This window comes from Oncorhynchus mykiss, chromosome 28 (genome assembly GCF_013265735.2).
Source record: "Oncorhynchus mykiss isolate Arlee chromosome 28, USDA_OmykA_1.1, whole genome shotgun sequence".
NCBI lineage: Eukaryota > Metazoa > Chordata > Actinopteri > Salmoniformes > Salmonidae > Oncorhynchus > Oncorhynchus mykiss.
Window position 1 is genome coordinate 37,966,777 of NC_048592.1, and position 25,001 is coordinate 37,991,777.

A 25,001-nucleotide genomic window follows, 5' to 3' on the forward strand; every position below is an offset into this window, starting at 1 on the left:
GGTGTGGTGGTGGTGGGTGTTGGTGGTGTGGTGGTGGTGTGGTGGTGGTGGGTGTTGGTGGTGTGGTGGTGGTGTGGTGGTGGTGTGGTGGTGGTGTGGTGGTGGGGTGGTGGTGGTGGTGTGGTGGTGGGTGGTGGTGGTGGGTGTTGGTGGTGTGGTGGTGGTGGTGGTGTGTGGTGGTTATGTGGTGTGGTGGTGGTGGTGTGGTGGTGGTGTGGTGGTGGTGGTGTGGTGGTGGGTGGTGGTGGTGTGGTGGTGGTGTTGGTGGTGTGGTGGTGGGTGTTGGTGGTGTGGTGGTGGTGTGGTGGTGGTGTGGTGGTGGTGTGTTGGTGGTGTGGTGGTGGTGTGGTGGTGGTGTGTTGGTGGTGTGGTGGTGGTGTGGTGGTGGTGTGGTGGTGGTGTGGTGGTGGTGTGGTGGTGGTGTGGTGGTGGTGTGGTGGTGGGTGGTGGTGGTGTGGTGGTGGTGTGGTGGTGGTGTGGTGGTGGTGGGTGGTGGTGGGTGGTGGTGGTGTGGTGGTGGGTGGTGGTGGTGTGGTGGTGGTGTGGTGGTGGTGTGGTGGTGGTGGTGTGGTGGTGGTGTGGTGGTGGTGTGGTGGTGGTGGGTGGTGGTGATGTGTTTTTTGTGGTGTGTGGTGGTGTTGGTGTGGTGGTGGTGTGGTGGTGGTGTGGTGGTGTGGTGGTGTGGTGTTGGTGTGTGGTGTCATGGGGTATGTTAATTTGGTATAGAGCAGACCTAACTCACTCCTTTAAATGAATCAAAACAGGAACATTTTACATTTGGCTACAAATTCAAAAGGAAATTATCTTAACAGAGAAAAATGTCCTCCTGTTTGCTACCTATATCCCCCCCACTAGAATCCCCATACTTAAATCCTGGAGGGGGAAATCAATCATTTTCAGGCCCAGGGACATGTACTAGTCTGTGGCGACCTAAATGCCAGAACCGGACAAGAACCTGACACCCTCAGCACACAGGGGGACAAACACCTGCCTGGAGGTGACAGCATTCCCTCCCCCATAATGCCCCCCTAGGCACAACTATGACAACATAACCAACAAAAACGGGTCACAACTCCTGCAGCTCTTTCACACGCTGGGTCTGTACATAGTCAATGGTAGGTTTCGAGGGGACTCCTATGGTAGGTACACCTATAGCTCATCTCTTGGCAGTAGTACTGTAGACTACTTTATCACTGACCTCAACCCAGAGTCTCTCAGAGTGTTCACAGTCAGCCCACTGACAACCCTATCAGACCACAGCCTACTTGAACAGAGCAATACTCAATCATGAGGCATCAAAGCCAAAGGAACTGAGTAACATTACGAAATGCTATAGATGGAAGGAAAGCAGTTTTGAAACCTACCAAAAAACAATTAGGCAACAACAAATTCAATCCCTTTTAGACAATTTCCTGAGTAAAATGTTCCACTTTAATAGACAAGGTGTAAACTTGGCAGTAGAAAATCTTAACAGAATATTTGACCTCTCAGCTTCCCTATCAAATCTAAAAATCTGAAGTTTAAGCCCCACCCTCTTCAACATATATATCAACGAATTGGCGCGGGCACTAGAAAAGTCTGCAGCACCCGGCCTCACCCTACTAGAATCTGAAGTCAAATGTCTGCTGTTTGCTGATGATCTGGTGCGTCTGTCACCAACCAAGGAGGGCCTACAGCAGCATCTAGATATTCTGCACAGACTCTGCCAAACCTGGGCCCTGACAGTAAATCTCAGTAAGACCAAAATAATGGTGTCCAGTCGCCAGGTCTAGTCGCCAGGACCACAAATACAAATTCCATTTAGACACCATTGCCCCAGAGCACACAAAAAACAATACATACCTTGGCCTAAACATCAGCCCCAAAGGTATCTTCCACAAAGCTGTGAACCATCTAAGAGGCAAGAAGGGCATTCTATGCCATCAAAAGGATCATAAAATTAAACATACCAATTAGGATCTGGCTAAAAATACTTGAATCAGTCATAGAACCCATTGTCCTTTATGGTTGTGAGGTCTGGGGTCCGCTCACCAACCAACATTTCACAAAATGGGACAAACACCAAATTGAGACTCTGCATGCAGAATTCTGCAAAAAATATTATCTGTGTACAATGTAGAACACCAACTAATACAAGCAGAGCAGAATTCGGCCGATACCCACTAATTATCAAAATCCAGAAAATAGACGTTAAATTCTACAACCACCTAAAAGGAAGCAATTCCCAAACCTTCCATAACAAAGCCAACACCTACAGAGATGAACCTGGAGAAGAGTCCCCTAAGCAAGCTGGTCCTGGGGCTCTGTTCACAAACACAAACACACCCTACAGAGCCCCAGGACAGCAGCACAATTAGACCCAACCAAATCATGAGAAAACAAAAAGATAATTACTTGACACATTGGAAAGAATTAACAAAAAAACTGAGCAAACTAGAATGCTATTTGGCCCTAAACAGAGAGTACACAGTGGCAGAATACCTGACCACTGTGACTGACCCAAACTTAAGGAAATCTTTGACTATGTACAGACTCAGTGAGCATAGCCTTGCTATTGAGAAAGTCCGCCGTAGGCAGACATGGCCCTCAAGAGAAGACAGAATATGTGCACACTGCCCACAAAATGAGTTGGAAACTGAGCTGCACTTCCTAACCTCCTGCCCAATGTATGACCATAATAGAGACACATATTTCCCTCAGATTACAGAGATCCACAAAGAATTCGAAAACAGACCCAAATTTGATAAACTCCCATATCTACTGGGTGAAATTCCACGGTGTGACATCACAGCATCAAGATTTGTGACCTGTTGCCACAAGAAAAGGGCAACCAGTGAAGAACAAACACCATTGTAAATACAACCCATATTTATGCTTATTTATTTTCCCTTGTGTACTTTAACCATTTGTACATTGTTACAACACTGTATATATATATACTATGATATTTGTAATGTCTTTATTGTTTTGAAACTTCTGTATGTGTAATGTTCACTGTTCATTTTTATTGTTTATTTAACTTTTGTATTTTATCTACCTCACTTGCTTTGGCAATGTTAACACATGTTTCCCATGCCAATAAAGCCCCTTGAATTGATTTGAATTGATAGAGATAGATAGAGAGGGACACAGAGAGGGAGAGAGAGGTCTAGAGAGAGGGACACAGAGAGTGAGAAACAGAGAGAGAGAGAGAGAGAGAGAGAGAGAGAGAGAGAGAGAGAAAGAAAGAGAGAAAGAGAGAGAGAGAGAGAGAGAGAGAGAGAGAGGGGCACAGAGAGAGAGAAACAGAGAGAGAGAGAGAGAGAGAGAGAGACAGAGAGAGAGAGAGATAGAGAGAGAAAGAAAGAGAGAGGGACACAGAGAGGGAGAGAGAGAAAGAGAGAAGGAGACAGAGAGAGAGACAGAGAGATCCTCCCAAAGTGTTTAAAATAAAAACAAGGCCAACTCCCCAATGCAGCATCACTGTCCAGCCCTGTCTCTGTTCTGTCCTGTCCGTGTCTTGTCTCTGTCCTGTTTCTTTGTCCTGTCCTCTCTGGCCTGCCTTGTTCTGTTTCTCTGTCCTGTCTCTGTCCTGTACACATGCCCTGTTTTCCTCTGACCTGTCCTGTTCTGTCCTCCTATCCTGTCCTATTATGTTTTGTGGACACTATTTCCTTGCTTTTAGGGCCCACACACACACACACACACACACACGTACAGTTGAAGTCGGAAGTTTATATGCACTTAGGTAGGAGTCATTTAAACTAGTTTTTCAACCACTCCACAAACTTCTTGTTAACAAACTATAGTTTTGGCAAGTCGATTAGGACATCTACTTTGTGCATGAAACAAGTAATTTTTCCAACAATTGTTTACAGACAGATTATTTCACTTATAATTAATTCACTGTATCACAATTCCAGTGGGTCAGAAGTTTACATACACTAAGTTGACTGTGATGTCATGGCTTTAGAAGTTTCTGATAGGCTAATTTACAGAATTTGAGTCAATTGGAGGTGTACCTGTGGATGTTTTTCAAGGCCTATCTTCGAACTCACCTCTTTGCTTGACATCATGGGAAAATCAAAAGAAATCAGTCAATACCTCAGAAAAAATCATTGTAGACCTCCACAAGTCTGGTTCATCCTTGGGAGCAATTTCCAAATGACTGAAGGTACCACGTTCATCTGTACAAACAATAGTACGCAAGTATAAACACCATGAGACCACGCAGCCATCATACCTCTCAGGAAGGAGACGCGTTCTGTCTCCTAGAGAGGAACGTACTTTGGTGCTAAAAGTGCAAATCAATCCCAGAACAACAGCAAAGGACCTTGTGAAGATGCTGGAGGAAACAGGTACAAAAGTATCTATATCCACAGTAAAACGAGTCCTATATCGACATAACCTGAATGGCCGCTCAGCAAGTAAGAAGCCACTGCTCCAAAACCGCTGCTCCAAAACAACCATGAAAAAGCCAGACTACAGACAACGGTTTGCAACTGCACATGAGGACAAAGATCGTACTTTTTGGAGAAATGTCCTCTGGTCTGATGAAACAAAAATAGAAATGTTTGGCCATAATGACCATCATTATGTTTGGAGGAAAAAGGGGAAGGCTTGCAAGCCGAAGAACACCATCCCAAACGTGAAGCAGCATCATGTTGTGGGGTGCTTTGCTGCAGGAGAGACTGGTGCACTTCACAAAATAGATGGCATCAGGAGGAAGGAAAAGTATGTGGATATATTGAAGCAAGACATCAGTCAGGAAGTTAAAGCTTGGTGGGCAAATGGGTCTTCCAAATGGACAATGACCCCAAGCATACTTCCAAAGTTGTGGCAAAATGGCTTAAGGACAACAAAGTTAATGTATTGGAGTGGCCATCACAAAGCCCTGACCTCAATCCTATAGAACATTTGTGGGCAGAACCTAAAAAGTGTGTGCGAGCAAGGAGGACTACAAACCTGACTCAGGTACACAAGCTCTGTCAGGAGGAATGGGCCAAAATTCACCCAACTTATTGTGGGAAGCTTGTCGGAAGCTACCCTAAACATTTGACCCAAGTTAAACAATTTAAAGGCAATGCTACCAAATACTAATTGAGTGTATGTAAACTTCTGACTCACTGGGAATGTGATGAAATAAATAAAAGCTGAAATAAATCATTCTCTCTACTATTATTCTGACGTTTCACATTCTTAAAATAAAGTGGTGATCCTAACTGACCTAAGACAGGGATGTTGTACTCTGATTAAATGACAGGAATTGTGAAAAACTGAGTTTAAATGTATTTGGCTAAGGTGTATGTAAACTTCTGACTTCAACTGTACATAACAGTGTGTGTGTGTATGCATACATCCCATTGTGTACAACAGAACAATAGAGTTTGTGGGCTGAAACCTACCTTCTCATTCATCACCATCACAGTCAGCTGTGTGTGTGTGTGTGTTTGTGTGTGTGTGCGTGCGTCCATCACACTTACCGAGATATGTCTGAACCGTGGGTGTGTGTGGTTATGTGTTTGCCAGTACTCACCAGTGCGCAGTATGTCTCAGGTGGGTCTCCACAGGTGATATTGGGCGGGTCCAGGCTGACGGTCAGGTACTTGGTCAGGATTGTAGCTTCTGGTTGACAGGCCATGTAGTCCCACGTTAACCCTTCCTCTGTGTAGATCTGACTCTTACACACGTCATAGTGGCCCCAGGCAGCTGGGTATTGCTGCATGGCCACACACACGCTCACACACACACACACCGCCTGCAGGGTCAACATCATCGGACAACGCATCTCCTCGTCCTATCGTGACTAAGCGGCTGTTTTTTTGTTGTTTTTTTGTCCAAAGACAGTGTGAAGGGGCGGGGCCAATGTGTTGTATCTTCCTCCTCGTGAGCCAATGGGGGTGTGATGTTGTTAGGTTGGTGTGTTTTTAAATCATCGTTGTGGCTGTCAGTCAGTGAGTGCCCTGTGGGAGAGAAGGAGAGGAGGTTATTGGACAGTCAAGGAACAGGTTTGAAGGCAAAAGTTAAAGGATTAGTAGTGGCGTTGCAGAGAGTAGACCACAGGCAAGCACACACACACACACACACACACACACACACACACACACACACACACACACACACACACACACACACACACACACACACACACACACACACACACACACACACACACACACACACAGGCAAGCACACACACACACACACACACACACACACACACACACACACACACACACACACACACAGGCAAGCACACACACACACACACACACACACACACACACACACACACACACACACACACACACACACACACACACACACACACACACACAGGCAAGCACACACACACACACACACACACACACACACACACACACAGGCAAGCACACACACACACACACACACACACACACACACACACACACACACACACACACACAGGCAAGCACACACACACACACACACACACACACACACACACACACACAGGCAAGCACACACACACACACACACACACACACACACACACACACACACACACACACACACACACAGGCAAGCACACACACACACACACACACACACACACACACACACACAGACACACACACACACACACACACACACACACACATTATTACCCTTAGATAATGGCTTGGCTGAAATATACGATTTATATTTCTCTTTGTTTCGATGTAAAATCTCAAAATGATTATTTTCTATATGTCAAATGAATTACATTTGAGACAATTGCTTTTCCAGCTGGCTCTATTTATTTCGTATAACTAAAAGTGTAGGAATCATGAGTTTTTAACCACACAGTGTGGTTAACTTAGTTGTAGTCACCATCTGGTTACATTTAACAACAAACATAGTTATGTTTTGGGGTTTTATATATTTATTGACTTATTTTCAGATATCTTCGGAACTACCCACAAATAGTCTGGGTAGCCATCATCCCCTCCACCTGCCTGGAGCCTTCCTCCAATCGCCAGCTTGTTGACTGTTCCCCTCGTCCCCCGTCTCCTCGTCCCCTCGTCCCCTGTGCCCTCGTCCCCTGTCCCCTCGTCCCCTCGTCCCCTCTGCCATCTATCTACTTCATAGCTCTATCGCTATTGGAATCTATCTACTTCATAGCTATATGGCTATTGGAGTCTATCTACTTCATAGCTCTATGGCTATTGGAGTCTATCTACTTCATAGCTCTATCGCTATTGGAATCTATCTACTTCATAGCTATATGGCTATTGGAGTCTATCTACTTCATAGCTATATGGCTATTGGAGTCTATCTACTTCATAGCTATATGGCTATTGGAATCTATCTACTTCATAGCTATATCGCTATTGGAATCTATCTACTTCATAGCTCTATCGCTATTGGAATCTATCTACTTCATAGCTATATGGCTATTGGAGTCTATCTACTTCATAGCTATATGGCTATTGGAGTCTATCTACTTCATAGCTATATGGCTATTGGAATCTATCTACTTCATAGCTATATCGCTATTGGATTACCCTCACTGGCTCTCCCTCAGCCCGGTTCTCCCAGCCTGATATTCTCAGCCGGATTTTAGAACTCAACATTATTATTTATTAATATTATTATTTTTTTTTAATATAATTTAATATGAATGAAACAAGACCACTTTCTCTTGGTCACAGATGGACGACCCTTCGTGTTTAATTTTATAACTTTTCTGCGCACATTTGAATGATGTCTCTGCGCCGCTCAGCGGACGTTTTAAGAGAAAATCCTCTGTCGTCAGTTCTATGAAAGAGTGCCAATATTGTACTGTCACTAAGTAAGATCCCATTTTGCATTGTTTATGATTAGGAAATATATTATTTTTCATATTTTCACATTATCTGTACTGTACAGTCGGTGCCAAAAGTTCCGAGAATGACACAAATATTAATTTTCACCAAGTTTGCTGCTTCAGTGTCTTTAGATATTTTTTGTCAGATGTTACTACGGAATACTGAAGTATAATTACAAGCATTTCATAAGTGTCAAAGGCTTTTATTGACAATTACATGAAGTTGATGCAAAGAGTCAATATTTGAAAGTGGAAAGTGGTGTGTTGGAGGGAATGCATTGCAGGACACTGTGAGCTATCTATCACAAACAATCAGTAAGATGGAACAACTGTTCCTGTAATGGTACCTAACAGCCTTCTGTGTGTGTGTGTGTGTGTGTGTGTGTGTGTGTGTGTGTGTGTGTGTGTGTGTGTGTGTGTGTGTGTGTGTGTGTGTGTGTGTGTGTGTGTGTGTGTGTGTGTGGTGTGTGTGTGTGTGTGTGTGTGTGTGTGTGTGTGTGTGTGTGTGTGTGTGTGTGTGTGTGTGTGTGTGTTGTTGTCAGGTAGGTAATGCCTATCAGTTGGTGTGTGAAACAGGTCCCAAAATAGATGGTGCTGCATGCCAACCTCAGACGGAGTAAATAGTGTTGTTGACTGCACATTTCCAACACCTGCATTTCAACTGAAGGTGTTCTGATTTTACCTTCAGTTTGTTAATGTTCCATTATGACTTACTACTGTAGTGAATGTTCCATTATGACTTACTACTGTAGTGAATGTTCCATTATGACTTACTACTGTAGTGAATGTTCCATTATGACTTACTACTGTAGTGAATGTTCCATTATGACTTACTACTGTAGTGAATGTTCCATTATGGCTTACTACTGTAGTGATTAAGAGTAATGAAATATCACATTTACATAAGTATTCAGAGCCTTTACTCAGTACTTTGTTGAAGCACCTTTGGCAGCGATTACAGCCTTGAGTCTTCCTGGGTATGACGCTACAAGCTTGGCACACCTGTATTTGAGGAGTTTCTCCCATTCTTCTCTGCAGGTCCTCTCAAGCTCTGTCAGGTTGCTGCACAGCTATTTTCAGGTCTCTCCAGAGATGTTAGATTGGGTTTAAGTCCGGGCTCTGGCTGGGCCACTCAAGGACATTAAGAGACTTGTCCCGAAGCCACTCCTGCATTGTCTTGGCTGTGTGCTTAAGGTCGTTGTCCTGTTGGAAGGTGAACATTCACTCCAGTCTGAGATCCTGAGTGCTCTGGAGCAGGTTTTCATCAAGGATCTCTCTGTACTTTGCTCCGTTCATCTTTCCCTCGATCCTGACTAGTCTCCCAGTCCCTGACTCTGAAAAACATTCCCACAGCATGATGCTGCCACCACCATGCTTCACCGTAGGGATGGTACCAGGTTTCCTCCAGATGTGACGCTTGGCATTCAGGCCAAAGAGTTCAATCTTGGTTTCATCAGACCAGAGAATTTTGTTTCTCATGGTCTTTGAGTCTTTTGGTGCCTTTTGGCAAACTCCAAGTGGGCTGTCATGTGCCTTATACTGAGGAGTGGCTTCCATCTGGTCACTCTACCATAAAGACCTGATTGGTGGAGTGCTGCAGAGATGCCTGTACTTCTGTAAGGTTCTCCCATCTCCACAGAGGAACTCTGGAGCGCTGTCAGAGTGACTATCGGGTTCTTGGTCACCTCCCTGATCAAGGCACTTCTCCCCCAAATGTTTAGTTTGGCCGGGCGGCCAGCTCTAGGAAAAGTCTAAATACTTATGTAAATAAAGTATTTTCTGTTTTTTATCTTTAATATATAACATTTCTAAAAACCTTTTTTCATCTTTGTCATTATGGGGTATTGTGATCTCAATAAAGGGTAGGTTTTTTTTGTGTTTTTTTTTCTCCTTTGACTTATTATTTGAGCTTGCCTTGTTGAAATTCATGTTTGAATACATAAACAGTTATTTAAAAATGTCAACTGACCAGATATCAAATTACTTTTAAAAACCATTTGGTGTAAAAACTTAGGACCAATTTTTAGAAAAACATCTGCCATTAAGGGGTAGTGTGATGTCATTAAGGGGTATTGTGATGTCATTAAGGGGTATTGTGATGTCATTAAGGGGTAGTGTGATGTCATTAAGGGGTAGTGTGATGTCATTAAGGGGTATTGTGATGTCATTAAGGGGTATTGCTGTGTAGATTGATGAGGGGAAAAAAGTATTTAATACATTTTAGAATAAGACCATAACGTAACAAAATGTGGAAAATATCAAGGGCTCTGAATACTTTCTGAAAGTACAGTATAGCGTACCTCTCACTCTCTGATCACAGAAGTGGAGCTGCTCTGGTTTGCAGTAGGACAATAGAAAAAGGGAAACACTAGGCGATGGAGAGAGAGAGAGAGAGAATGAAATGAATAAAGAGGGAAGGAGGGAGAGAGAGAGGAGAGACAGAGAGAGAGAGAGAGAGAGAGAGAGAGAGAGAGAGAGAGAACAAAATAAATAAAGAGGGAAGGAGGGAGAGAGAGAGGAGAGACAGAGAGAGAGAACGAAATAAATAAAGAGGGAAGGAGGGAGAGAGAGAGGAGAGACAGAGAGAGAGAGAGAGAGAGAGAGAGAGAGAGAGAACAAAATAAATAAAGAGGGAAGGAGGGAGAGAGAGAGGAGAGACAGAGAGAGAGAGAGAGAACAAAATAAATAAAGAGGGAAGGAGGGAGAGAGAGAGGAGAGACAGAGAGAGAGAGAGAGAGAGAACAAAATAAATAAAGAGGGAAGGATGGAGAGAGAGAGGAGAGACAGAGAGAGAGAGAGAACAAAATAAATAAAGAGGGAAGGAGGGAGAGAGAGAGGAGAGACAGAGAGAGAGAGAGAACCAAATAAATAAAGAGAGGGAGAGAGAGAGAGAGAACGAAAGAAAGAAATTAAGAGGAAAGGATGGAGAGAGAGAGGAGAGAGAGAGAGAGAGAGAATGAAATAAATAAAGAGGGAAGGAGGGAGAGAGAGAGGAGAGACAGAGAGAGAGAGAGAGAACGAAATAAATAAAGAGAGGGAGAGAGAGAGAACGAAAGAAAGAAAGAAAGAGGGAAGGATGGAGAGAGAGAGGAGAGACAGAGAGAGAGAGAGAGAGAACAAAATAAATAAAGAGAGGGAAGGAGGGAGAGAGAGAGAGACAGGCGATAAAGTAGAAGAATGTGGCTGGTTATTCTGCTATGATGATGAATAGCTGACCCCTAACCCCTGACCAAACTGACAGCTGACAGTTGAAAGGCCCAGTATGTAGTAATAGTTTGATGATGTTGACAGTTGAAAGGTATTCTAAAGATATATTGCTTTGTAAAAATTTTTGTTGCTTTTGATGTAAAACCACATCTGTCTTTTGACTTACTCACAGTGCGCGTTTCCATCTGCCTAAATAAGACGACACTAACGCTTAGGCTTTAGCTCAGTGGGATAACACAGTTGAGGAACACAGGAGACCAGGGTTTGAACTCACTCGGTCACACACCATGTTACTCAATGACTCACAATGCACTGGGGAAAACTACATTTTCTGGGTTCAAAGGTTACAAGAAGACAAATGCTATTTCTGCAACGGTGCATTCTATATTAAAAGTCATACATATTTCACTAGGTTTCTCTCTGTATGTTTAGAGTACAGAGAGAAAGAGAGCGAGCGAGAGCGAGAGAGAGAGGAAGTGGGAGAGCGAGAGAGAGAGCAAGGAAGCGAGAGAGAGAGAGAAAAGAGAGAGGAAGTGGGAGAGGGAGAGCGAGAACGAAAGAGACAGAGAGCAAGAACGTGAGAGAAAGAGAGTATACAGCAAGATGTTTATCTCTCTCTTCCCTCCACTCTCCTGTTGTTTTTCAATCCTGTGAAACACCCCCTTGTGTCCGCTAGCATCCCATCCATTAGGCCAGTCAGGTGGAGTAAACACGGTAGGCAGCAGTGCCCTGTGGCTTGTTCTGGTTCCTCAGTAGACTTTAAAACACTCTGTTTATTTTATAGTCCAACCCTACATACAGAAAATAATTCACATCCCTTGATGTATTCCACGTTTTGTTCTGGTTACAGCCTGAATTCAAAACGGATTGAATGGTTTGTTTTTATTCAACCAGCTACACACAATACCACATGATGACATCACAATACCACATGATGACATCACAATACCACATGATGACATCACAATACCACACGATGACATCACAATACCACATGATGACATCACACTACCACATGATGACATCACAATACCACATGATGACATCACAATACCACATGATGACATCACAATACCACATGATGACATCACAATACCACATGATGACATCACAATACCACATGATGACATCACACTACCACATGATGACATCACAATACCACATGATGACATCACAATACCAGATGATGACATCACACTACCACATGATGACATCACACTACCACATGATGACATCACAATACCACATGATGACATCACACTACCACATGATGACATCACACTACCCCATAATGACATCACACTACCCCATAATGACATCACACTACCCCATAATGACATCACAATACCACATGATGACATCACAATACCACATGACGACATCACACTACCCCATAATGACATCACACTACCCCATAATGACATCACACTACCCCATAATGACATCACACTACCCCATAATGACATCACACTACCCCATAATGACATCACATTACCTCATAATGACATCACACTACCCCATAATGACATCACACTACCCCATAATGACTTCACACTACCCCATAATGACATCACAATACCCCATGATGACATCACACTACCCCATAATGACATCACACTACCCCATAATGACATCACACTACCCCATAATGACATCACCCTACCCCATAATGACATCACACTACCTCATAATGACATCACACTACCCCATAATGACATCACACTACCCCATAATGACATCACACTACCCCATAATGACATCACAATACCCCATGATGACATCACACTACCCCATAATGACATCACACTACCCCATAATGACAAAGTGAAAACATGTTCTTAGACATTTCTGCAAATGTATTGCACCTGGCTACTCCTACAAACCCCTACCCCGACCAACAGCTCAACACCCCCCTCAGCAACTTGCCCTGGATTGTCATGGATGAACCTCAGCTGGTCATGGATGAACCTCAGCCACGCTCAAGGTCCTAAACGACATAATAGCATTGTTTGCTTTCACCAAAAAGCCTTTTTGAAATCTGATATGTTGGCTGGATTCACAACAAGTGTAGCTTTAATTTGCTATCTCGCATGTGTGATTTAATGAAAGTTTGATTTTTATAGTAATTTATTTGAATTTGGCGCTCTGCATTTTCCCTGGCTTCTGGCCAGGTGGGACGCTAGCCTCCAAATTAGTTTCAATGCCATACATGCCTCTAACTGCTCTTAAATGGTAGTAAAACTAAATGCATGCTCTTCAACCGATCGCCGCCCACACCCGCCCACCCGACTAGCATCACTACTACGGTTCTGACTTAGAATATGTGGACAACTACAAATACCTAGGCATCTGGTTAGACTGTGAACTCTCCTTCCAGACTCACATTAAGCATCTCCAATCCAAAATTAAATCTAGAATTGGCTTCCAATTTCGCAACAAAGCCTCCATCACTCATGATGCCAAACTAACCCTCGTAAAACTGGCTATCCTACCGATCCTCGACTTCGGCGATGTCATTTACAAAATAGCCTCCAACACTCTACTTAGCAAATTGGATGTAGTCTATCACAGTGCCATCCATTTTGTCATCAAAGCCCCATATACTACCCACTACTGCGACCTGTATGCTCTCGTTGACTGGCCCTCGCTACATATTCGTCGCCAGACCCACTGGCTCCAGGTCATCTATAAGTCTTTGCTAGGTACAGCCCTGTCTTATCTCAGCTCACTAGTCACCATAGCAACACCCACCCGTAGTATGTGCTTCAGCAGGTATATTTCACTTTCATCCCCAAAGCCATCACCTCCTTCGGTCGCCTTTCCTTCCAGTTCTCTGCTGCCAATGACTGGAACGAATTGTAAAAATGACTGAAGTTGGAGACATATCTACCTCATTAACTTTAAGCATCAGCTGTCAAAGCAGCTTACCGATCACTGCACCTGTACACAGCCCATCTGTAAGTAGGCCAGCCAACTTCCTCATCCTCATTTTGTTATTTTTGGTTTGTTTGCTCTTTTGCACCCCAGTATCTCTACTTGCACATCATCATCTGCACATCTATCAATAAAGTGGTAATGCTAAATTTTAATTATTTTGCTATCCTTTCCTATGTATCGCCTTACCTCCCTAATCTTACTACATTTGCACACACTGAACATATACTTTTCAATTGTGTTATTGACTGTACGTTTGTTTATTCCATGTGTAACTCTGTGTTGTTGTTTTTGTCGCACTGCTTTGCTTTATCTGGCCAGGTCGCAGTTGTAAATGAGAACATGTTCTCAACTGGCCTACCTGGTTAAAAGGCTAGGGGGCAGTATTCGGAAGTTCGGATGACTGACATGCCCAGAGTAAACTGCCTGTTACTCAGGCCCAGAAGCTAGGATATGCATATAATTGGTAGATTGGATAGACAACACTCGGACGTTTCCAAAACTGTTAGAATAATGTCTGTGACTATAACAGAACTGATATGGCAGGCAAAAACTCGAGGAGAATCCATCCGGACATGTTTTTTTTTTTTTAGGTCACAGGCCATTCAAATGCTTGTCTATGGAATATTCAATGGAATTCCTCCCAGATTGCAGTTCCTATGGCTTCCACTAGATGTCAACCGTCTTTAGAAAGGGTTCCAGGCTTGTTTTTAGAAAAACGAGTTAGTAGTTGTAGTTTTTCAAGGTGGCTCTCATTTTGACTCTAGTCTTGAGGCGCGCGTGGATGAGGGCGCGCACCTTGTTATTTATCTCCGGTATTGAACATATTACATTCCGTCTTAAATTGTATAGTTTATTTACATATTAGGGATTGTTAGAAACGTTGTTTGACATGTTTGGACGAAGTTTATTGGTAACTTTTGAGATTGCCTTTTCTGCATGTTGAACGAGTGGAACGGGTGGATTACTGAATGCAACACGCAAACTAAACATGGGATATAAAGAAGGACATTATCGAACAAACCACCATTTGTTGTGTAGCTGGGACCCTTGGAATTGCAAACAGAGGAAGATCTTCAAAGGTAAGTGATTTATTTTATCGCTATTTCTGATTTTTGTGACGCCTCTGCTGGTTTGGACAATGTTTTTAATGCTGGTGTATGCAGGGCACTGTCCTCAGATAATCGCACGATGTGCTTTTGCCGTAAAGCCTTTTTGAAATCTGACACTGTGGCTGGATTAACAAGAAATTATGGTTTTAAACGATGTAAGACACTTGTATTTTCATGAATGTTTAATATTACGATTTTTTTGTCTTTTGAATTTCGCACTCTGCATTTTCACCGGATGTTGTCGAGGTGGGTTGCTAGCCCAAAGAGGTTATTAAATAAAGGTGAAATAAAAATACATTGAAAAAAAAGTAGAAATATCTCATTTACATAAGTATTCACACCCCTGAGTGTTTAGCATGACAGCAATTACAGCTGTGAGTTTCTCTGGGTAAGTCTTTAAGAGCTTTACACACCTGGATTGTACAATATTTACACACCATACTTTTTAAAGTCTTGCCACAGATTTTCAGGATGATTTAAATCAAAACTGTAACTAAATCACTCAGAAACATTCAATTTCGTCTTGGTAAGCAAAATATTTAGCCTTGTGTTTTAAGTTATTGTTCTGCTGAAAGGTGAATTCATCTCCCAGTGTCTAGTGGAAAGCAAACTGAAACAGGTTTTCCACTAGGATTTTGCCTGTGCTTAGCTCTACTCGTTTTATTTCACACTAAAAAAACTACCTAGTCCTTGACGATGACAAGCATACCCATAACATGATGCAGCCACCACTATGCTTGAACATATGAAGAGTGGTACTCAATCAATACTGAGTTCAATAAACGTTATTTACAGTGCCTTGCGAAAGTATTCGGCCCCCTTGAACTTTGCGATCTTTTGCCACATTTCAGGCTTCAAACATAAAGATGTAAAACTGTATTTTTTTGTGAAGAATCAACAACAAGTGGGACACAATCATGAAGTGGAACGACATTTATTGGATATTTCAAACTTTTTTAACAAATCAAAAACTGAAAAATTGGGCGAAATATCCAATAAATGTCGTTCCACTTCATGATTGTGTCCCACTTGTTGTTGATTCTTCACAAAAAAATACAGTTTTATATCTTTATGTTTGAAGCCTGAAATGTGGCAAAAGGTCGCAAAGTTCAAGGGGGCCGAATACTTTCGCAAGGCACTGTATATTGTTGAATTTTGTTCTAATGTTTTATTCTGTTCTACTGGCTGCACTGTCTGCAATGTTGATTTTTCTCAGCCCAACAGATGTCTCTCTCCGGTAGGAAGGGAACTGACTTCAGAGTCTCCTCTCAGCCCAACAGAAGTCTCTCTCCGGTAGGAAGGGAGCTGACTTCATAGAGTCTCCTCTCAGCCCAACAGAAGTCTCTCTCCGGTAGGAAGGGAACTGACTTCAGAGTCTCCTCTCAGCCCAACAGAAGTCTCTCTCCGGTAGGAAGGGAGCTGACTTCATAGAGTCTCCTCTCAGCCCAACAGAAGTCTCTCTCCGGTAGGAAGGGAACTGACTTCAGAGTCTCCTCTCAGCCCAACAGAAGTCTCTCTCCGGTAGGAAGGGAACTGACTTCATAGAGTCTCCTCTCAGCCCAACAGAAGTCTCCCTCCGGTAGGAAGCAAGCTGATTTTGGAGAGACTCCTCTCAGCCCAACAGAAGATAATCTCCTTTTCTTTCACATGCACCTTCAGCCATAACAAGCCTATATGCAGCCCAAATCATATTGATAAATATTCTGAGATGCAAGTCGTTAAGTGCTCAAATGCGTATAGATTCTTGGATCAATTACTCCACGAAACATTAAAGTGAACTTACATCTGCCTGCATGTTTTAATTCAGCCTGAGATGAGACAGGGGGGGGAGGGGCTGTCATAAAGCCCTTTTGTGGGTGGGGGAAAACTAATTCTGATTGGCTGGGCCTGGCTGCCAAGTTGGTGGGCCTATGCCTTCCAAGGCCCAATCATTAGGGTCTAATAGGTTTATTTCCATTGACTGATTTCCTTATGCGAAATGTAACTCAATAAAGTCTTTGAAATTGCTGCAATGTTGCGTTTAAATTTTAGTTCCAGCACCTAACTCAGGTTACTGGGCAGACTGAGCTGGCAAATGCGTGTTGTCTGGCTGATGAATGCCATCATAAGACTGTAAATTGCCCCCCAGCTTTACTTGGCCAACACCCAAACCTCTCCTATGAGCCAGAGCCAGTCAGAGTGTGATCTATTGGCAGGGAACACAGAAGTGGCCCCATTGCCTGTCCTCTCTCTCTCTCTGCTGCTGTTTCTCTCTCCTTCCCCCTCTCTCTATTTCTCTGCCTCCCTCTCTCTCTCTATTTCTCTGCCTCCCTCTCTCTCTATTTCTCTCAACCTCCCTCTCTCTTTATACTTCTCTGCCTCCCTCTCTATTTCTCTCTGCCTCCCTCTCTTTCTACTTCTCTGCCTATCGCTTTATTTGTCTCCGCCTCCCTCTCTCTCTCTATTTCTCTACCTCCCTCTCTCTCTATATTTCTCTCCGCCTCCCTCTCTCTTTCTACTTCTCTGCCTCCGTCTCTATTTCTCTCTGCCTCCCTCTCTATTTCTGTCTCCCTCTCTCTCTCTATTTCTCTGCCTCTCGCTCTATTTCTCTCTGCCTCCCTCTTTCTCTATTTCTATCTGCCTCCCTCTCTCTCTATTTCTCTCTGCCCCCTCTCTCTCTATTTTTCTCTGCCTCCCTCTCTATTTCTCTGCCTCCCTCTCTATTTCTCTGCCTCCCTCTCTATTTCTCTGCCTCCCTCTCTATTTCTCTGCCTCTCTCCCTGTCTCTACTTCTCTGCCTCTCTCCCTGTCTCTACTTCTCTGCCTCTCTCTCTCTCTACTTCTCTGCCTCTCTCTATCTCTCTCTACTTATCTGCCTCTCTCTCGCTCTACTTATCTGCCTCTCTCTCGCTCTCTCTACTTATCTGCCTCTCTCTCTCTCTACTTATCTGCCTCGCTCTCTCTACTTATCTGCCTCTCTCTCTCTCTACTTCTCTGCCTCTCTCTCTCTCTACTTATCTGCCTCTCTCTCTCTACTTATCTGCCTCTCTCTCTCTCTACTTCTCTGCCTCTCTCTCTACTTCTATGCCTCTCTCTACCTCTCTCAACTTCTCTGCCTCTCTCTCTCTCTCTCTCTCTACTTCTCTGCCTATCTCTCTCTCTACTTCTCTGCCTCTCTTTCTCTACTTCTCTGGCTCTCTTTCTCTACTTCTCTGCCTCTTTTTCTCTACTTCTCTGCCTCCCTCTCTCTACTTATCTGCCTCTCTCTCTCTCTACTTCTCTGCCTCTCTCTCTCTACTTCTCTGCCTCTCTCGCTCTCTCTCAACTTCTCTGCCTCTCTCTCTCTCTCTCTACTTCTCTGCCTATCTCTCTCTCTACTTCTCTGCCTCTCTTTCTCTACTTCTCTGCCTCTCTTTCTCTACTTCTCTGCCTCCCTCTCTCCACTTATTTGCCTATCTCTCTCTACTTCTCTGCCTATCTCTCTCTACTACTCTGCCTATCTCTCTCTACTACTCTGCCTATCTCTCTCTACTACTCTGCCTATCTCTCTCTACTACTCTGCCTATCTCTCTCTACTACTCTGCCTATCTCTCTCTACTACTCTGCCTATCTCTCTCTACTACTCTGCCTATCTCTCTCTACTACTCTGCCTATCTCTCTCTACTTCTCTGCCTATCTCTCTCTACTTCTCTGCCTATCTCTCTCTACTTCTCTGCCTATCTCTCTCTACTTCTCTGCCTATCTCTCTCTATTTCTCTGCCTATCTCTCTCTACTTCTCTGCCTATCTCTCTCTACTTCTCTGCCTATCTCTCTCTACTACTCTGCCTATCTCGCTCTACTACTCTGCCTATCTCTCTCTACTTCTCTGCCTTCCTCTCTCTACTTCTCTGCCTCCCTCTCTTCTTCTCTGCCTCCCTCTCTCTATTTCTCTGCCTGCCTCCCTCTCGCTCTCTCTATTTCTCTGCCTCCCTCTCGCTCTCTCTATTTCTCTGCCTGCCTCCCTCTCGCTCTCTCTATTTCTCTGCCTGCCTCCCTCTCGCTCTCTCTATTTCTCTATTTCTCTGCCTCCTTCTCTCTATCTATTTTTCTCTGCCTTTCTCTAACTCTCTGTCTCTGTGCTCCTCTTACTCTCTGTCCCTCTCTTCTGCCTACCTAGTATCACAGTGGTGGGGTGGTTTTCAGTTTTCCAAATGATTCATAGTTATCCGCTCATGAAAAAAGTTTATCTGCGGTGATGATGCCTGCTGTAGACTCAGCCAGCCAACACCATGTATGTATGAGAGCTTCCTGTATATTATTGAAAACTATTTTCCTGAAGGGCTAACATACTGCACACTGGAACACACACACACTACACACACACACACACACACACACTCACACACACTGGCCATTAATGTCCAACAGGCTACTTTTGCCTATACTTCAAACTATTAAGTAGTGATGGGAAACCGAGGCTCTCTTAAGGCTTAGGTGCTTTTGACCAAATCATGTCGGGAAAAAACAGTTAATTACTCTGAGCTTCATTATCTGTTCACAATGCACAATAGTGACATCTGCTGGTCAGCAATACACAGCAGCAATACACAGCAGCAATACACAGCAGTGTGTAATTATCTGATACAGGTATTTTTTTCTCAGTTGTTTTCATTTTAAGACCTTGGAGCAGTGGTCAGTTGTTGACTGATTATAGTATTACTATAATATATATATGCCTCATTACTGAACTTAGTAGCCTATAATTATATAATATATTATAGTAGCCTATAATGTTATTGTAGCCTATAATTATATATTACCCTATAATTATATATTATAGTAGCCTATAATTATATAATATATTAAAGTAGCCAATAATTATATTATAGTAGCCTATAATTATATTATCCTATAATTATATATTATATTATAGTAGCCTTTAATTATATTATATATTATCGTATAGTAGCCTATAATTATATAATATATATTATATTATAGTAGCCTATAATTAATTATATATTATAGTAGCCTATATAGTAGCCTATCGTATAGTAGCCTATAATGATATATTATATTATAACAGCCTATAATGATATATTATATTATAGTAGCCTATAATCAATTGAAATATCAGGTTTGCATCTTACATCATGCTTCTCTTTTTCGCCGTCAAGTTGACTATTTAAAAAAAAAAACAGAATCTATGTCATTATTTACGATGCTTAAGACAGAAACTTACTAAACTAAATTAAATACATTTTTTGAAAAACAGTGCAGAACGAACAATTTAATAAATAGTGTGCCTTCAGTGGAATTCAACCTCATACCCTAACGTCCCTGAATGTTCCCTACCCACTAAGCTAACGTCCCCGAATGTTCCCTACCCGCTAAGCTAACGTCCCGGAATGTTCCCTACCTGCTAAGCTAACGTTGGGCGGCAGGGTAGCCTAGTGGTTAGAGCGTTGGACTAGTAACCGGAATGTTCCCTACCCACTAAGCTAACGTCCCCGAATGTTCCCTACCCGCTAAGCTAACGTCCCGGAATGTTCCCTACCTGCTAAGCTAACGTTGGGCGGCAGGGTAGCCTAGTGGTTAGAGCGTTGGACTAGTAACCAGATTGTTCCCTACCCACTAAGCTAACGTCCCTGAATGTTCCCTACCCGCTAAGCTAACGTTGGGCGGCAGGGTAGCCTAGTGGTTAGAGCGTTGGACTAGTAACCGGAATGTTCCCTACCCGCTAAGCTAACGTCCCTGAATGTTCCCTACCCGCTAAGCTAACGTCGGGCGGCAGGGTAGCCTAGTGGTTAGAGCGTTGGACTAGTAACCGGATTGTTCCCTACCCGCTAAGCTAACGTCCCTGAATGTTCCCTACCCGCTAAGCTAACGTTGGGCGGCAGGGTAGCCTAGTGGTTAGAGCGTTGGACTAGTAACCGGAATGTTCCCTACCCGCTAAGCTAACGTTGAGGTGAAACCTATCGTTCAAAAATCCTAACTATATTTGCATGTACGGTGTCCAGCAGAGGTCATTGTCTGAAAGCAGCTTGAAAATCCAGGAAAAAAAGCACCGGAATCGCAGCATAAATCACACACGGTTTGAAAAAGCCTGTGATCAGACAAAACTTTGGACGTCAGTAATGACGTACCTGTGATAAAGTGACGCACACATCGACACACTGCTTTTTTTGATTTCGACACATGACTCGGAGCTCCGGTATCAAACATAACATCACTATTAAATCAGAACTCGGGCATTATCACTCCTCTAAGAGGACAGACATTCAGCACCTCAGACATCCAGCCCTGTCTATAGCCTATACAACCGCTGTGCAGCCAGTATGAGCCATAACCACTAGCAGTAGTGTATGTTCATCCCCCACCTCCCCCCCAAAAAAACATATTAAATAATGTATCTTTAATCTCTCCGTGTTTAATAATTGTCCTTCAATTTGCAAGAGGCTAACCATCTCACCGAAGAAAACATCCAAAAGAGCGACACAGTGCCCCCTCTGTCTATGTACAGCACTTTCGGAAACTATCCTGACCCCTCCCTTTTTTCCACAGTTTGTGACGTTACAGTCTCATTCTAAAATGGATTAAATCATTTTTTTATCTGATCAATCTACACACAATACACCATAATGACATCACAATACACCATAATGACATCACAATACACCATAATGACATCACAATACATCAGAATGACATCACAATACACCATAATGACGTCACAATACACCATAATGACGTCACAATACACCATAATGACATCACAATACACCAGAATGACAACATTTGTGACTGACCAGCTCGAGTCGGTCTTATGTAGCCAACTCTGAAACATTGTTTTTTTACATTGGATAAAAGTAGAGGATCAGAGCTAGAAAATGGTATAACATACACTACAGTTGAGGAACAATGGGAAAGTAATTACGCTTTGAAAGTTGATAAATGAGTAATCTCACTTTTGAGAAAACGGCCTATGAATGTTTTGGTACCTACTGGAAAGCTCTTTGTGAACACCCGTTCAGCATCGTTCACACCCTTTGAAGCTTAAGCCCCACCCATTTCTTTAAGGGTTGGTCCGGGTGTTCTATCCTAACAACCATATCGCTCCCGGTAACGGCATCTCAGCCATAACAAGTTGATAACAAAAGGTTCGAATGGCGTAGTGATGCGGGACAAACAGTTGAAGTAGGAAGTTTACATACACATTAGCCAAATACCTTTAAACTCAGTTTTTCACAATTCCTGACATTTAATCCTAGTAAAAATTCTCTGTCTTAGGTCAGTTAGGATCACCACTTTATTTTAAGAATGTGACATGACATGAATAATAGTAGAGAGAATTATTTATTTCAGCTTTTATTTCTTTCATCACATTACCACTGGGTCAGAAGTTTACATACACTCAATTACTATTTGGTAGCATTGCCTTTAAATTGTTTAACTTGGGTCAAATGTTTAGGGTAGCCTTCCACAAGCTTCCCACAATAAGTTGGGTGAATTTTTGGCCCATTCCTACTGACAAAGCTGGTGTAACTGAGTCAGATTTGTAGGCCTCCTTGCTCACACACGCTTTTTCAGTTCTGCCCACAAATTTTATATAGGATTGAGGTCAGGGCTTTGTGATGGCCACTCCAATACCTTGACTTTGTTGTCCTTAAGCTATTTTGCCACAACTTTGGAAGTATGCTTGGGGTCATTGTCCATTTGGAAGAACGATTTGCGAACCAAGCTTTAACTTCCTGACTGATGTGTTGAGATGTTGCTTCAATATACCCACATCATTTTCCTGCCTCATGATGCCATCTATTTTGTGAGGTGCACCAGTCCCTCCTGCAGCAAAGCACCCCCAAAACATGATGCTTCCAGCCCCATGCTTCACAGTTGGAATGTTGTTCTTCGACTTGCAAGCATCCGCCTTTATCCTCCAAACATAACAATAGTCATTATGGCCAAACGATTATATTTTTGTTTCATCAGACCAGAGGACATTTCTCCATAAAGTACGATCTTTGTCCTCATGTGCAGTTGCAAACCATAATCTGGCTTTTTTATGGCAGATTTGAAGCAGTGGCTTCATCCATGGTGAGCGGCCTTTCAGGTTATGTCGATATAGGCCTCGTTTTACTGTGAATATAGATACCTGTTTCCTCCAGCATCTTCACAAGGTCCTTTGCTGTTGTTCTGGGATTGATTTGCACTTTTCGCACCAAAGTACGTTCATCTCTAGTAGACAGAAAGCGTCTCCTTCCTGAGCGGTATGACGGCTGCGTGGTCCAATGTTGTTTATACTTGCGTACTATTGTTTGTACAGAACAAAAACAACTTGGTATCTTCAGGCGTTTGGAAATTGCTCCCTAGGATGAACCAGACTTGTGGAGGTCCACCATTTTTTTCTGAGGTCTTAGCTGATTTCTTTTGATTTCCCCATGATGTCAAGCAAAGAGGCTGAAGGTAGGCCTTGAAATACATCCACAGGTACACCTCCAATTTACTCAAATGATGTCAATTAGCCTATCAGAAGCTTCTAAAGCTACACTTTCAGCTTGGAAAATGTTCTGGATTGTTCCAAGCTGTTTTAAAGGCACAGTCAACTTAGTGTATGTAAACTTCTGACCCACTGGAATTGTGATAAAGTGAATTATAAGTGAAATAATCTGTCTGTAAGCAATTGTTGGAAAAATTACATCTGCACAAAATAGATGTCCTCACCAACTTGCCAAAACTATAGTTTGTTAACTAGAAGTTTATGGAGTGGTTGAAAAACAAGTTTTAATGACTCCAACCTAAGTGCATGTAAACTTACGACTTCAACTGTACGTTTCCTGAAACGATTCAAGTTTATAAAACATTTAAAAAAAACATAACTACCTTATTTACATTAGTATTCAGACCCATTAATCTGTGACACAAAATTGAGCTCAAGTACATTCTGTTTCCATTGACCATCCTTGAGATTTTTCTACAACTTGATTGGAGTCCACCTGTGGTAAATTCCATTGATTGGACATGATTTGGAAAGGCATAAAACTGGCTATATAAAAGGTCCCAGAGTTGACAGTGCATGTCAGAGCAAAAACCAAGCCACGAGATCAAAGGAAATGTCCATAGAACTCAGAGAAAGGATTGTGTCAAGATCTGAGGAAGGGTACCAAACAATTTCTGCAGCATTGAAGGTCCCCAAGAACACAGTGGCCTCCATCATTCTTAAATGGAAGAAGTTTGGAACTACGAAGACTCTTCCTAGAGCTGGCCGCCTGGCCAAACTAAAAAATTGGGGGAGAAGTGCCTTGGTCAGGTAGGTGGCCAAGGACCCGATAGTCACTCTGACAGAGCTCCAAAATTCCTCTGTGGAGATGGGAGAACATTCCAGAAGGAGAAACTTCTCTGCAGCACTCTACCAATAAGGCCTTTATGGTAGAGTGGCCAGACAGAAGTCACTCCTAAGTAAAAGGCACATGACAGCTTGCTTGGAGTTTGCCAAAGGCACCAAATGGACTCTCAGACCATGAGAATCAAGATTATCTGGTCTGATGAAACCAAGATTGAACTCTTTGGCCTGAATGCAAAGCGTCATGTCTGGGGGAAACCTGCCACCATCCCTACGGTGAAACATGGTGGTGGCATCATCATGCTGTGGGGATGTTTTTCAGCGACAGGGACTGGAAGTCTAGTCAGGATCGAGGGAAAGATTAACAGAGCAAAGTACAGAGAGATCCTTGATGGAAACCTTCTCCAGAGCTCTCAGGTCCTCAGACTGGTGTGAAGGTTTACCTTCCCACAGGACAATGATCCTAAGCACACAGCCAAGATATCGCAGTAGTGGCTTCAGTCTCTGAATATACTCGAGTGGCCCAGCCAGAGCCCGGACTTGAACCCGATGGAACATCTCTGGAGAGACCTGATAAAATATGTGTAACGAGACTCCCCATCCAACCTGACAGAGCTTGAGAGGATCTGCAGAGATGAATGG

The 25,001-nt window shown here is 43.0% G+C and overlaps 1 protein-coding gene across 2 annotated transcripts in view; it reads right to left on the reverse strand.

The window, feature by feature from the left end:
- LOC110509127 (netrin-G1-like) overlaps positions 1–25,001 on the reverse strand; it is a 229,853-nt gene that overhangs the window by 200,407 nt on the left and 4,445 nt on the right. For both annotated transcript variants that reach the window (XM_036966775.1, XM_036966776.1), the window contains exon 2: positions 5,516–5,942. In XM_036966775.1, the coding sequence (XP_036822670.1) occupies positions 5,516–5,767 (252 nt within the window). In that variant the 5' untranslated portion in view covers positions 5,768–5,942. The remainder of the gene's footprint in view (positions 1–5,515; positions 5,943–25,001) is intronic.